Source organism: Galleria mellonella, unplaced genomic scaffold (genome assembly GCF_026898425.1).
Source record: "Galleria mellonella isolate WM207_F2 unplaced genomic scaffold, CSIRO_AGI_GalMel_v1 utg789, whole genome shotgun sequence".
NCBI lineage: Eukaryota > Metazoa > Arthropoda > Insecta > Lepidoptera > Pyralidae > Galleria > Galleria mellonella.
In genome coordinates this window covers 399,135-412,822 of record NW_026442155.1, presented here as the reverse complement: position 1 = coordinate 412,822, position 13,688 = coordinate 399,135, and the positions used below count along the sequence as shown (strand labels likewise).

The 13,688-nt window shown below is 42.8% G+C and overlaps 1 protein-coding gene across 6 annotated transcripts in view; it reads left to right on the top strand.

Annotated features, from left to right (window-relative positions):
* Nucleotides 1–13,688, top strand: part of LOC113515152 (protein strawberry notch-like) — a 41,796-nt gene that overhangs the window by 24,572 nt on the left and 3,536 nt on the right. For 2 of the 6 annotated variants that reach the window (XM_052901686.1, XM_052901682.1), the window contains 13 exons: nt 1,166–1,419; nt 2,043–2,237; nt 3,310–3,510; nt 3,913–4,073; nt 5,142–5,332; nt 6,428–6,504; nt 7,551–7,739; nt 8,410–8,582; nt 9,793–9,904; nt 10,601–10,743; nt 11,194–11,378; nt 11,823–11,997; nt 13,128–13,275. In XM_052901686.1, coding sequence (XP_052757646.1) covers nt 1,166–1,419; nt 2,043–2,237; nt 3,310–3,510; nt 3,913–4,073; nt 5,142–5,332; nt 6,428–6,504; nt 7,551–7,739; nt 8,410–8,582; nt 9,793–9,904; nt 10,601–10,743; nt 11,194–11,378; nt 11,823–11,997; nt 13,128–13,275 — 2,204 coding nt within the window. Of the gene's footprint in view, nt 1–1,165; nt 1,420–2,042; nt 2,238–3,309; nt 3,512–3,912; nt 4,074–5,141; nt 5,333–6,427; nt 6,505–7,550; nt 7,740–8,409; nt 8,583–9,792; nt 9,905–10,600; nt 10,744–11,193; nt 11,379–11,822; nt 11,998–13,127; nt 13,276–13,688 lie in introns of all 6 variants that reach the window. The other 4 variants (XM_052901685.1, XM_052901684.1, XM_052901683.1 and 1 more) reach the window with 4 other exon arrangements.

The following is a 13,688-nucleotide window of genomic DNA, read 5'->3' as shown; positions in this document are numbered from 1 at the left end:
CATCAATACATATAGCGATGAGTTTAACAACAAAATCTCTGATAGAGATCTCTTCCAGCCAACCCAGTGTATATATATATATATATATATATATATATATATATATATATATATATATATATATATATATATATATACATATGTATATATATATATTTTACAGGACTTTAATTACTTGTTGAACAAAACCATCTAGTTACAGGTCACTCAATAGTTATTATATCTCAGAATGCTTATAGTTGTTTTGATATGTATATATATCTTATATACGAGGTCTGTCCGGAAAGTTCGTATAAAAGTGTTCTGGATCGAGAAAGAGATCTCTGTCCCTAACAATGCTTCAGTTCTGGTCTGACCGCCGTGCGGTAGTTTGTCACGAGTGAAAAACGAAACCCCGTCGGCAAGCCCGCTTCCGTTGAAGAGCAGCGCGTCGTAATCAAGTTTCTCTCGAAACTCGGCAAGAATGGCCGTGAAAAATAATGGAAGACATCCGGGGAACCACGAACAAAAAAATCAAGAAAATCCCGCTCAAATGTCAAGACAATGTTGATTGTTTTTTTCGAATTGTCCATCAAGAATTCGTCCCTCCAGGCCAGACAGTTGATGGAAAATTCTACGTCGATGTGCTCAGACGCCTCAAAGCTCGTGTGGCACGAGTAGAATATATATACATATGTATAAGTTGTCCGTGAGTTTTTGAGAAAAATTCCATTACGGTGTATTCGCCGGATTTGGCCCCGTGTGAGTTCTTCTTGTTCCCAAAAACCAAATTGGTACTTCGGGGGCGGCATTTGGGGGACATAAATGAGATAAAAAAAGCTACGACGGGGCAGCAGAAACCTACAACCAGAGGACTTTCAAGGAGCCTTCTCACAGTGGAAACGGCGTTGGCACAAGTGCATTATGTCACAGAATGCTTTGAAGGGGATAAAATTGATTTACCTGAATAATTGTATATATATACGTATATATTATGTATAATTCTTTCAGTATATTGCTATATATGCATGCCACATATTTCCCACCACATCTGCCCTTCATACGCTTTCTGTTTTCACCTAATGGTTAGCTGGTAGAGAATGCCATGTGGCATTAAGCTCGCCACTTGTACAAAGTTTTATTGTGCAATAAAGAATAAATATATAACTAATTGTGTTACGTACAGGGGCGTGTTCCAAACGCTGGTGGAGAAGCACTTCCCGGCGCCCGACCGCAACCGCATCAACCGGCTGCTGGGACTCGAGCCGGCCAAGGCCAAGGGCAAGGCCGCGCCGCCCGCCGCCCCCGCCGCCGCCGCCGCCGCCGCCGCCGCCGCCGCCGCCGCCGCCGCCGCCGCCGCCGCCGCCGCCGCCGCCGCCGCCGCCGCCCACTACAACCCCAACGGGCTCGACGGCGACGCTAACACCTCCAAGAGGAAGCGTGAGTCCACTGCGCTTGCTTGCTTGCACTAATACTAACTTGGCGGGGGAAAGGGATTGTTAGTAATGGTACTGCCAGTCTTATTGCTAGCAATATAGGTCGGGTCGACCTTCTCGTGGTTCCCCCTAGAAACCATCGTGCTGAATTCCAGGTGGATTCATTTTGTTTTTATACCACTGAAGTGGCAAACAAGCATACGGCACACCTGATGGTAAGCGGTTACCGTAGCCTATGAACGCCTGCAATACCAGAGGTTTGGATAAAACCATATTACGCCGACCCCAAATAATAATTGGGATAAGGCTAGGGAGATGAGGATTTATTTATACATTATTGTACACACAAAAATTACAAAATATATAATTTATATTAAATGAAGATGTACAACAGGCGAGCTTAACTCTGCAAGAGTTCTCATCCAGCAAACCCTGAGTGGAGAGGAGCATTAACACGTTGAGTCCGGCGCCGAATTTGCTGTCCTTTCCGTTCAGCCGGCAGCCGGCTGAAAAGAGATTTAATTAAATTACAATATTTTAAATTGTAGAATTCTGTCAGAAGTATTTACATTCGTGTTAAATGTACTGAGACATTGTCTAATGTAAGCCAATGATTGTTGGCCGCAGTGACGTCGCGGCAGCAGGCGAACCAGGCGGCCAAGCGCGCCCGCGGCGGCTCGTCGTCGGACGAGTTCGTGCGCGGCTCCGAGGACGAGCTGGAGCTGGACGCCGACGCCGACCGCGACTCCGACGACGCACGCCGCACCGACTCCGACCTCAGCGACTTCAACCCCTTCCGCGCCGGCAGCGACAGCGACGACGGTACGTACACGCACGCGGACACGCGCACGCTCGCACGCACGCACTATACACGGACACACCTACGTACACGCGGACACACACACACACGGACACGCACGCACGCGAACACACGTACACACACGCACGGACACACGCGCACACATGTACACGTACACACACGGACACATATAGACACATACAGTCACACACACACGCACACACGCACACGCACACGCACACACGCACACGCACACGCACACACATAGACACAGATACATGATTAGAATCGTTTCAAATTGAAACCACACAATGCCCGCTATCTTGAGGAAAGCTAGTTTCAGTGTTAGGTTGGTATAAATTACCACTACTTCGGGTAGAAAAAAACAATTCACAGAGCACATATATACACACGCCAATGATTTGCATCAGTCTCTGTTGTTCACTCTATGTACTTGTTGCGACACGTGTTTTACTTCTGTACGAGAGCGACTTCACTTCAGGCAAATTAAAAGATTGCTACTTGAACTGTGGTATTGACCGTTCGGCATAATCTGCGGCGATGCCTCATTCAGAGATGAAGAATATATGGTAATAATAATAATTGATAATAATAATATTATATTATTAATAACAATGTAATATTTAATAATAATGATGATGATGATCGAATCGAAGAATTAAATTTAATAATATAATAACAATAATAACAGAATTGATAATTAATAAGGAAGGCCATAGTCTTATACTAACAACAAAAGTGCTTTATATTATTCTCAATTTCGTGTATAATATAGTATATATCATATATGTGTAAGTATATTTGTTATTCATATATATTTATTCGTTTATATATATAATTTTAGTATGTATGTATATCAATAATTACTAGTACCGCATTCGAGTGTTCTGACACTTCCCTACGGTTGACTGGGAGAGAATGCTTTTAGCATTAAGTCCGCCATGTACACATATATGTACTAATGAATAAATAAATATATAATAGTAGTCAATCGTCAACTATCGGCAGTCGCACGCATACTAATGGTAGCGGAATTTAAAAAAGAAATAATTCAAAAAGTAATCCATTAAACAGATCCGTGGATCGGCCGCAAAAAGAAGATCACGAAAAAGAAAAAGGCACCGGCGCAGAAGAAGAAGCCGGCGAGCACGCAGGACAAGATCGAGACGATGTTCGAGCGCAAGAACAGCGCCCCGGCCGCCGCCCCCGTCACCGTGGCGGCGCCCGGCGGCCTGATCACCGGCACACCCGTCGGCACCAACGGACTCTACCTCGGTCAGTCGGTTTGCTTGGGCACCTCTATCCCATTCGTGTTTCTACCGTAAAGCAGTTGTGTTTGCATGGCTGTGTTTCGGTTTGAAGGGTGGGATGTGGCGTGAATTTACTGGGTACAGAGGAATAACACCTGAGTCCTCAGGAATGGCAACGCATGGGGGGTATCATGGGCGAAACAGTATACTCTGTTATGTCCATGGTACTGCTCATGTGTGTAGGCGACGGTTACCACTTTCCATCAGGTGGGCCGTTAGCTTGTTTGCCATTCTAAGTTGTATAAAAAATATTCTGTAGTAAGAAATAATGTGTTTATTCATATTAAAGATAGTATTGTATACACCATGTACTGGTAACATAGTAGATTTGTATGTGTGACGTTGCGTGGTGTGGTGGGTGGTGCAGGCCCGAGCCGCAGCCAGCCGCCGCCGCGGTCGGCCATCGAGCGCGCGTGCAGCATGAAGGAGGAGCTGCTGGCCGCCATCGAGCGGCTCGGCCGCCGCCTGCCGCCCAACACGCTCGACCAGCTCGTCGACGAGCTCGGCGGCACCGACAACGTCGCAGAGGTGACCACACAACTACACCATACAGGGGGGAAGGGGTTGTCAGTAATGGAGACTAAGAATCCCATTGCTAGCGATATACCTGCTGCTGATTAGTCACCACCAGGTGAACCGCATGCTCGTTTGTCCCCTGTGTTGTAAAAAAAAATGTGCATGGTGTTAGTCGATCATGCACGGGCTTTTAACGACCATGTAATTTTAGACATAGTACATTTAAATAAATATACATAATGTTAACAGAGATTTAAAAGAGTAACTGTTGAGTTTGTTCCGGGCTCTTCACAACAGATAACAACAAATCCTGTTTTTTTAATGAGTGATAATGGTATGGTAACGCCGTCTGCGCTATTGGTATACACTGGCGGGGCACCAGTGAAGGATGGCAGATGAAGATGAAAGTAGGTCAGTTATCCTGACGAATTAAACTAGAATTAGTTACGATGGTTTCCAGGGGGAACCACGTGGAGGTCGACCTGACAGGGTATATTGTTAGTAATAGGGCTATTTGACCCCATTACTAACAATCCCTTTCCCCCCAACGAATTCTGTTATGTTGGTGCAATAAAGTGTTAAATAAATAAATAACTATCCAAACCCTGCAATAAATTAAAAAAAAATACCATACTATTTAAAAGTGCCTGTAAACAAGTTTATTTGAATTAAGATTACTTCTGGATAACTTAATTATGTAATGCTGTATTATATTGATATAAGTTTTAGATACAATATGTTCTTCACCCGTTCACCATACACTTTCCATCAAGCCTTAAAAAATCTAGAATCAGAGTAAGAATTTCTATTTACATTATTACATGTATTTCATCTCCATATTTAGAAATAATAGGATCTTCATCGTGCCTCCGATCAAACTGTTTATAATTACTGCTCTCCATCCAAAGGTTGCCTGGAAGAGATCGCTCTTAGCGATAAGGTCGCCCATTGTTTCCTCACTGTGATTATTTCTTGTAATTGTTTGTATCTATAATAAGTTTACTATTGTAATCTTTTGGTGGAAACAATGAAGAGTATCATCTATCAAATCTAATCTCAATCTAATGCATTGTATAACAGATGACGGGTCGCAAGGGTCGCGTGGTGCAAACAGAAGACGGCCAGATCCTGTACGAGAGTCGGTCGGAGGCGGACGTGCCGCTGGAGACGCTCAACCTCACGGAGAAGCAACGCTTCATGGACGGCGAGAAGGACGTGGCTATCATCTCGGAGGCCGCCTCCAGCGGGATATCGCTGCAGAGTGATAGGAGGTAACGCTTAAATCAAGCGTACTTGTAATGCTTTATAGCAGAACTGTCCAAACCAGTCAAACAAATGTAAACTACTAAACAGATAGTGGGGACAGGAGAAATAATTGCTTATCTTGAAGAAAAAATTTAAAGTTTTGTTAGAATTCGTTTGCGTGGGCATCTCTGTCACACTGTTTGAAGGGTGGGATATGGCGTGAATTTACAGGATACAGAGGAATAACACCTGAGTCCTCAGGAATGACAACGCATGGGGGGTATCATGGGCGAAACAGCGTGTTCTTGATCTAACTCAAATACAATAATTTTCTTTATACAAAATAATTCTTTTTTTATACAACTTCGAATAGCAAATAAGCTGACGGTCCACCTGATGGAAAGTGGTAACCGTCGCCTATAGACATGAGCAGTACCATGGACATAACAGAGTATACTGTTTCGCCCATGATACCACCCATGCGTTGCCATTCCTGAGGACTCAGGTGTTATTCCTCTGTACCCAGTAAATTCACGCCATATCCCACCCTTCAAACCGAAACACAGCCATGCAAACACAACTGCTTCACGGTTGAAACACGAATGGGACAGAGTTGCCCAAACAATCGACTTTTGTACAAAGTCACCCAGCTGTTTTGGCTGTACTTTGATATATATTAGTGGGTCATATATATATATATATATATATATATATATATATATATATATATATATATATATATATATATATATATATATATATATATATATATATATATATATGTGTTTTTTTTATATAAATTACTATTTGCTCTTCAATTGCAGTTGTTTTATTTAATTGTTTTATATAGTAATATTTTATGAATTTATTTATTGTATGTATATATTTATTTATTTAATATATTATGTGTATGTTTGTATTATATGAATATATCAAGTATTGCTTTATTTCTTCTCTATTCAATAATGCACCGCCTACTTATTTCTCTGTTTGCCCAATGACTTACTGGTAGAGAACACCGTCCGGTGTTAAGTCCACCATATGTACATAGAATTTTACTGTGCGTTAAAGTTTAAATAAATAAATATGTAGATGATATTAAGTGTTCAATTTGGTAACAGGGCTAGAAACCAAAGGCGAAGGGTGCACATAACGCTGGAGCTGCCGTGGTCAGCGGATAGGGCTATACAGCAGTTTGGTGAGTGTTTCTACCCTTATCTCATCAATAGGTACAAGTTTTTGGTCCACTGTGTGGTCCCAGCAGAGAATGGGTCACCCCTTCCTTTCCCGTGGGTGTAGTAAGAGGTGATTAAGGGAAATGAATGGTTGAGGGATAGGAGGCAGCATTCCCTTTAAAACGTCACCAAAGCTTAACTGTGGTTGCCAACCCGCTTGTCAAGCGTGGCAGCTACCGGCAAAACTCTTCTTACGAGGGGGAGGTCTATGTAGTTTTTTTTTTTTTTTGATGGGTGAAAATGGTATGGTAACCCCGCCTGCGCTAACGGGATACGCTGGCGGAGCACCAGTGAAGGGTGGTAGATGAGAATGTAAACAGGCCGTTAGTTAGCCCATCTTAATGAATTCATCAAGAATTAACCATGATAGTTTGTAGGGGGAACCGCGAGGAGGTCGACCTGGTTGGCTATATTGCTAGTAATGGGATTTTTAGTCTCCATTACTAACAATACCTTTCCCCCCGGGTCTATGTAGTTACTGGCAAGTTTTTAATATGTATAAAAATACGATCATAGTTAAAAGGTGTGATATACATGGGGTATATATCCGAAAAATATCAATTATTTTATTATAAAACTCATATATTCACCAGTGGCAGATGATAGGTGTGGATGAGTGCAAGTCAGTTTGGGGGGAAAGGGATTGTTAGTAATGGAGACTGAGAATCCCATTGCTAGCAATGTACCCAACCAAGTTGACCTCCTCGTGGTTCCCCCTGGAAACTATCATGGTTAATTCCTAATGAATTCATCATGATGGGCTAACTGGCCTGTTTTCGTTCTCACCTATCACCCTTCACTGGTGCTCCGCCAGCGTATCCCGTTAGCGCAGGCGGGGCTACCATACTATTTTTACACATAAAACAAAAAAAATGCAAGTCAGTTGGTCCATCGTGACGCATTCTACAAGAGTCACGATAGTTTCCGGGGGGAAACCGCGTGGAGGTTGCTCTGATAGGGTGTATAGGGTGTGAAATGGTGTTAGTAACGATGTGTGTGGTGGCGGCAGGGCGCACGCACCGGTCGAACCAGGTGAACGCGCCGGAGTACATCTTCCTGATCTCGGACCTGGCGGGCGAGCGCCGCTTCGCCTCCACCGTGGCCAAGCGCCTCGAGTCGCTGGGCGCGCTCACGCACGGCGACCGCCGCGCCACCGAGACCAGGGACCTCTCGCAGTTCAACATCGACAACAAGTACGGTCAGTACCCACGCTGCCACCTAGTCGCCGCCCCTCGCCGCCCCTCGCCGCCCCTCGCCGCCCCTCGCCGCTTGCACCTCTGTCCCATTCGTGTTTCTACCGTAAAGCATTTGTGTTTGCATGGCTGTGTTTCGGTTTGAAGGGTGGGATGTGACAGTGAATTTACAGGGTACAGAGGAATAACACCTGAGTCCTCAGGAATGGCAACGCCTGGGGGGTATCATGGGTGAAACAGTATACTCTGTTATGTCCATGGTACTGCTCATGTCTATAGGTGACGGTTACCACTTTCCATCAGGTGAACCATTAGCTTGTTTGCCATTCTAAGTTATATAAAAAAAAGGTGCACCACGAAGGCGGTAAACAAGCATACAGCCCGTCTGATGCTATACGCTCACTGTACTCGTTGAGCGTGTCAAGTCTCCCATCCGAGAAATAGGTATTGGCGAACCGCACGCATGCTAAAGGTGAAGGAGTTAAGGGGCCGCCTGAAAATCAGCGCTGTATAGGTACATCTCGCTGGAGCTGTACACTGTACATATATAGCAACAGCTGAGGCGGCTCCAGCGACCAGCAAAATAAATTGCTTTTTTTCCCTTTTATTGTTGATTTTTTTTTTTTTAATATTATTACTGGCAAAGTATAAATGTGTGCGGTTGGTGGTGTGCAGGTCGCGCGGCGCTGGAGGCGGTGATGAAGGCGATCATGAAGTACGAGTCGCCGCTGGTGGCGGCGCCGCGCGACTACGCGGGCGACTTCTTCCAGGACGTGGCAAGCGCGCTCGTCGGCGTCGGCCTCATCGTCAACAGCGAGGCGGCGCCCGGCGTGCTGTCGCTCGACAAGGTCACTCCTCCACACCTCCACACCTCCACACCGTCCTCAACACCGATATCGATACCGATAGCGCAGGCGGGGTTACCATTCCATTATTATTCATTTAAAAAATATCCTGCCGACTTCACTTCGGCTCTAAACTGTCATGGTTTCACCTGCTTCATCCTCGCCTGTCATCCTTCGCTAGTACCCCGCCGGTGTATACCGATAGCTCGGGTGGGGCTACCATTCCATTATCATCCATTAAATTGTCATAGTTAATTCTTGACGTAATCGTCACATTGGACTAACTGGATATGCTATCATCCTCACTTATCATTCCTCACTGCCCCCCCCCCCCCCCCACCACCACGACCATATACCGACTGCGCAAATGGATTTAAATTTAATTATAATGATAATTGATCTTAAAATTGGATGCAATTAAAAAGAAAAAAAATCTTTAGAACTAGCTAATGTGAACAGCTTACTTAGATTTTAAGATGGCGCATCTAATATCAGAAACGCGCTAAAATTCAGTCGGTGAAAACGAATGTCAAACAAAACGAAGCCTGCCACTTTTTTATTGTAATTCCATTAAAAATTCCCCAAATTAGGTGTTTTTTTTTTTTTTATTTTAGTCGAAAACTAACGTTTCATGTAATATTAATTTGTACAAATTAATGTATGTACGTCCTGTTAAAATGACAAGCACTTTTAACGATTCTGATAATTGTTTCATATTTTAAAATCCATCTCAGATATCGATCCAAATTAATCAGTGAAAATGACATAATTGTGAATTAGTATGCTCTATTTGCCTTGTTTTATTTTTTTTCTATTATTAACGAAAAAAAAAATGTATTTTTTTTTTATTTAGCCTTACCATATACATATCTAACGCTTACTGAAAAGTAACTAGGCTTTCTGGTATCCCTATTCATGCACAAATGAATAACAGAAAACTTACATATAATATTTAAGTAAAGCTTTTATATTATGTTATTCAATGTGGAGGTATCTGAAGGTAGATCTGTGGCACCTTATTCCTTCCTTGGATTCTCTTATTTTTTTTTTTTTTTTTTTTCAACTTAGAATGGCAAACAAGCTGACGGCCCACCTGATGGAAAGTGGTAACCGTCGCCTATAGACATGAGCAGCACCATGAACATAACAATTATTCCAAAGTCCTGAGACTGTGTGAGGCTAGATAATGTATTTGTTTTATTTTGGTTCACAGGATTACAACAATATGTCAAAATTCCTGAACAGGATATTAGGCATGCCAGTAGATCTGCAAAATAGACTCTTCAAATATTTCACGGACACACTCACGGCTGTCATGGAGCAAGGTAATATATATAATTTTATTAATTTGATCGATACTACTATGATAGATTTGGTAGGCTTTATAAACCTACACAAGACAAGAAAATTGTCAAAATAATGCTCACATTTTCAAGTATGTTTGAAAAATTAATTTCTTCGAGATAAATCAAAATTGCCGTACTGGCCAGATACATGCGGGAAGCGGTCGGCAAAAGTTGTATGAAAATCCATATCTGTCGTGTTTTGCGGCCAGATAAATTACTATGTAAACTCATATTGGTCCTGTAATTTAAAAATGGAATGGCCTTTTACTTCGAAACATGGCTACCAAGGAGGTAACTAATACAAGGTTTTATTTAAATTTCGAACTGGCTTGCAAAAAGAAACCTGTTTATTTTAGCTTCTTAGAAAGTAAAATTGTGTTTTTGATTTCCGCGCATTGTTTGGGAAAAGCACTGTATAAGTCTTGGCCACAACTAGGCATTGATGGACTCACGTATGTGTGCCTCGGCTACGTCTCGGCCCACATTTGCACGTTCGTCCATCAATGCCTTAGTTGCTGGCCGCTGCAGTAATGTACTATATTTCATAATCTAGTATATTTTTCGAACATCAGAAATATCTCCGTGTAACGATATGTTAGAACATTTGCCTACAAACATGTGTACAGTTAGTGTGCGTTGAGCGTGGTCGTTGTACGTGTGCCGTGTGGTTGTCAGCGAAGCGCAGCGGGCGGTTCGACCTGGGCATCCTGGACCTGGGCAGCGCGGGCGAGCTCGTGCGGCGCGTGCGCTGCGTGCGCTTCGTGCGCCGCCACGCCACCGGCCGCGCGCCCGTCGAGCTGCACACCGTGCACTCGGAGGTACCACTTTCACCATTTACACAATCCCACGAGTCCTCGCTGTCAAAAAAACATTTCTGTTCGGTCCTAAGATTTAACAAAGAAAAAATGCTTTGTATTTAAAAAAATACTATTATTGGTAGTTTCAATAGATTTTATTAAAATTGCCGCCTGACGACGACGACGATGCGTCTCGTCGAGTTTACTACACAATTAATAAGTATTTTTACTATTATCTGACTTCCTACGGACCCCTAATACACACATTACGAACTTCTAAGAGATCATGCGCTGCATACACTTCTTATTACACATATATTTATAAAACATGTTTTTTTTTTTTTGTGTAAAATATCACATCAATTGTTTTTACTAAAATACATCTCACAAACTTGTCTTTTGACAAGAGTTTTTGGTAGAAATAATAAGTTGAATATACTACATATGATAACCGCATATGTCATATTCCAGCGCGGCATGGAGTGGATGGAGGCGCTGGAGAAGTGTTCGAGCGCAACGGGACCAAAGGACGGATTCTACCTGTCGCAGGCGGCGCGTAACAACAAGTACACCGCCGTGCTGTGCCTCGCCGCGCACACCAACCCCCATAAAAAGGAGAAGCTCTCCAAGAAGGAACAGATGTTTCAGCTGTATAGGTAGGCTTCTTCAATTTCTTAGTTGTATGTATCTTATTTATATGGCTCGAAGGACCATAACTTGTATAATACATACGCGAAAGATAGCTAATGTAACAATTACATACGTTGGTATATTAATATTTTGATTATAAATATCCGGCTCGAGGGATCATAAATTACAACGGTTATTACCCTTGTACATTCTACAGTTTTCTTTCAGCTTCTCAAAGGTTGTAAGAGATCCATTTATGGGATAATCTTTTAATGTATTCAGTATGAATTATATACAATAAAGATTTTACAATACAATACAACTGACATACTTTGTTTGCTCTTGCGTTTACCAATACAAGAATGGAAATTTTCTGAATTAGTTCATGTTGTGGGGTTCTGTCCTCGTACCACGTGGTAGGACACCTTGTGCGTGAGAGTTTGTTTAGAACCGTCCCGCTTCGCCGGCAGGCCGAACACGGGGCTGCAGCTGCGGCTGGAGTCGCTGGCGGAGATCGAGAAGAAGTACAAGAAGGTGGAGAGCAGCGAGGCGGAGTCGTGGTGGCGCGGCCAGTACTCGGCCTCGCTGCGCGTCTGCAGCCACGCCTACTGGCGCGGCGCCTGCCGCGGCGCCGCCGAATGCGAGGTACCGCTGCACAAGCGACTCTATTAACGATAGCACAGCGTATGCCACCAGTAAACGATCTAGAACCATAGATATGGGGGAAAGAGATTGTTAGAAATAGGTACTAACAACCCCATTGTTAGCAGTATACCCTATCAAGTCGACCTCCACGCGGTTCCCCCTGGAAACCATCGTGATTAATTCTTGTTAAATTCTTCACGATGAGCAAATTGACCTGCTTTCATTTTCACCTATCATTGGTGCCCCGACAGTGTATACAGATAGCGTAGGCGGGGTTACAATTCCATTTTCACTCGTTAAAAAAAAAGAATCATAGACAAGTGGTAAACTAAATCTATCGATGAAATAGTTGTCACTAGTGAGTTTATGATATAGCAATATTCAATGTTTCATTCTATTAGGAGACCTGTAATAAAACAGAGATACAATATATATTTGTAAAGTTTACAATATTTTAAAATTATTAATTATAATCAAGGTTGCCATCTCTAAAATTTGGCAACAAGGAGAAGACGCGTGCAAACCCCGGATTTTAAAGCCCAGGACTCGAACATATCAACAGGTTTTTTTAAACATAGTCATTGCAATAAAAAACAGTTGAAAATGTCATTACGTTTTTATTAATTTTTACTTTTTTTTACTTTAAATTTTTAAATCAAGACTATTCCCGCCCGGGCACTCCCCAGATGCCCTCTAAACTAGGACAAATTCGGGGAAACCCAGACGGATGGCAACCCTAATTATAATTAGAAATATAAAGAACGAAGCAGAATGTAGAATTGTTGATTTAACTAAAAGCATGGCAACTGTTACAAAACCAAGTACTAAAAGTGCTACATGTGTCATTCCTTCCCATGGGTGTCGTGAGAGATGACTAAAAAAAACTTATTGGTCGAGGAATGGGCAGCAGTGTCCCTCTTTAAACATCACCAAAACCTAACTATGGTTGTCTTTTCACTTGTCAAGAACGGTGAGGGATGATAGGTGAGGATGAAAAATCAGGCCCTCTTAGACAAGTGGCGAGCGAATTGGTCGATGGAATCGATATCGCTAGCGAGTCCGTGAGATAGAATGAGTTAGAGTTAGAGTTAGAGTTAGAGGGCGTGGTCAGTTAGCGTATGGTGGTGCAGGTGGGGCTGCGGCGGCGCACGTACCACGTGCTGGCGGGGTCGGTGCTGGCCGTGTGGGCGCGCGTGGAGGCCGTGCTGGCCGCGCGCTCGGCGCTCAACAAGATGCAGGTCGTGCGCATCAAGACCGACCGCGGCCTCAAGATCGTCGGTGCGTACCGCTACTACTTATTTGGGGCCCCGCTTATTTGTTCAACTCTTTATTGCACCACACACATAAATATACAAAGACAATTGAATCTTTCACATTAACACAGATTATTATATTAACCTATTTAGGAGCCCAGTTCCGACAGAAATTTTGAAAATAAATATAGCCTCATTTCTTGCTAATAATGTAGCTTATAAAAAGCTACAAGATGGAATGGCAATTAAAAAGAATATAGATAGATAGATACATAATTTATTTGCACACAAATTACAACATACATATACAAAAAAAAAAGAAAAAAAAGGCGAGATAACATAAATGATAAAAAAAAATACACAAAGCTAAATACAATTTTCGTTTGTGAGTGTGCCATAGCAATACAAAATGGTCACAACTCAGTTTAATTCTCTCTC